Source organism: Limulus polyphemus, unplaced genomic scaffold (assembly GCF_000517525.1).
Source record: "Limulus polyphemus unplaced genomic scaffold, Limulus_polyphemus-2.1.2 Scaffold5969, whole genome shotgun sequence".
Taxonomy (NCBI): Eukaryota; Metazoa; Arthropoda; class Merostomata; order Xiphosura; family Limulidae; genus Limulus; species Limulus polyphemus.
The window spans coordinates 57,972-59,635 of NW_013671579.1; the positions used below are offsets into that span (position 1 = coordinate 57,972).

At 30.1% G+C, this 1,664-nt stretch overlaps 1 protein-coding gene across 1 annotated transcript in view; it reads left to right on the plus strand.

Annotated features, from left to right (window-relative positions):
- Window positions 1-1,658, plus strand: part of LOC106473206 (histidine--tRNA ligase, cytoplasmic-like) — a 32,058-nt gene extending 30,400 nt beyond the window's left edge. Inside the window, exon 11 of the mRNA XM_013933887.2 lies at window positions 1,037-1,658. Coding sequence (XP_013789341.2) covers window positions 1,037-1,096 — 60 coding nt within the window. The 3' untranslated portion in view covers window positions 1,097-1,658. The remainder of the gene's footprint in view (window positions 1-1,036) is intronic.
- The last annotated feature ends 6 nt before the right edge of the window (window positions 1,659-1,664 follow it).

Sequence of the window (1,664 nt, forward strand, 5' to 3'; positions counted from 1 at the left end):
CTTACCAGCATTTTTCAGGTGCCATTGGCTACCAGGCCTCTGCTAATTTTGAGCTCTGACAAACCTTCTCAATGGTTTTATATTCTGTGTTGAGTGTTTGTCTCCAAATCTTCTTGACAGTTTTACATTTTGTGTTGAGTGATAAACACCAAACCTTCTTTATAGTTTGTGTGAACAGAGCTCTAAACAAATCAAGTCTAAACAGGGTCATTTTAACATTATATATATGTAGATATGTAACTCTTTCTTACCTGTGAATGATGTATAACTGTTGTTATTAGGTACTGGTAAATTTAACTTAAATTACTCACTATAGTATTGTCATTGCTGGGAAAAAGCAAATTTTTATAGTCTTCAATCTTGTTTGGTTACATCAAGTAGAAAATGAGACCCCTGATACCAAGCCCATCTTCTTTTTCAGGATTTGTCAATACATATAGTTCTCTCTTACATTTATGACTATATTAGTTATAACCAATAGACAGGCCAAGTTTTTGTCTATCAAATGACATATTATATTACGTTGTTTTCTGTACAGAGACATATCTTCCTAAGAAAATGATTTTTTTCCACAGGTACAATATGGATGGACAACGTTTTAATGGTTCATATTGTGATGCTAGAAACGGCAGAAAAATTGTGATAGTTACCAGACGTTGTCTGTTATCTATTCAATGTTCTTTGTTGCATTATTTTATTAAATAAAAAATATTTAGTGCACTACTACTATTAGTATGAAAAAGTAGTGTTCACAGAGTTGTGGATTTTGATAATTTTTTTCTTTCTCTCTTGAAAAAAAAAATCTCTCAAGGAATCCAGAGCTCTATAATAAATCTCATTAAAGCTGGCTGGTGCTAAGCAGAGTCTTGTTGTATATATATATATATATATATATATATTGGTAGAAGTAGATCTTTGGGTACATATACCTTTTTAAAAGTGGATTTTGATGTGTGTGTGTGTAATATATTTTGGTAAAATGGATCTGAAGAAATGCATTGTTTTTTTGTAAAGTAAAGCATGGTTTTATTTTCAGATTGAAGTGGAAAGAATCAAACTCCCTGATGAAATCAAAAACCTTATTAAAGCTCTCTGACTTAGATCCAAGGTTAATTTATAGAACTATTTGTGGAACAGATGTTGAACCAAGGTGATATTGTATATTTGAGGAAGTTATTTATCTTTGTTTCCTTTGCAAAATTTTCATTTACAATAAAGAGGAAACAACTTGTACAGTACTTTCAGATGGTTGTTTTTTTTATAAATACAGTCATCTCAGAGAATTGCTGTTATGTATTTGTTACAGGTATATTTAACCATTTCATAACATTCAGTGGTGTAACAATTTTACACGGTGCAGTGTTTTGATTCATGATTATCAATTTTGTGTTTCCCTAGTTATAGCTTTGATATAATTTTGTCATCTTGCCCCCATCAGTATTATATCTTGCAGATATCTATATTTGGACTTTGTTTTTTTTGTGAAATGAAAATTTTCTTTTTTGATTTAATAAAAACTAAGGATAGAATAAGTATCTGATCCGACAGGATGTTGATTTTGAGATAAATTATTTCACTATCCGATCTGACAGGATGTTAATTTTGAGATAAATTATATCATATCCGATCTGACAGGATGTTAATTTTGAGATAAATTATATCAT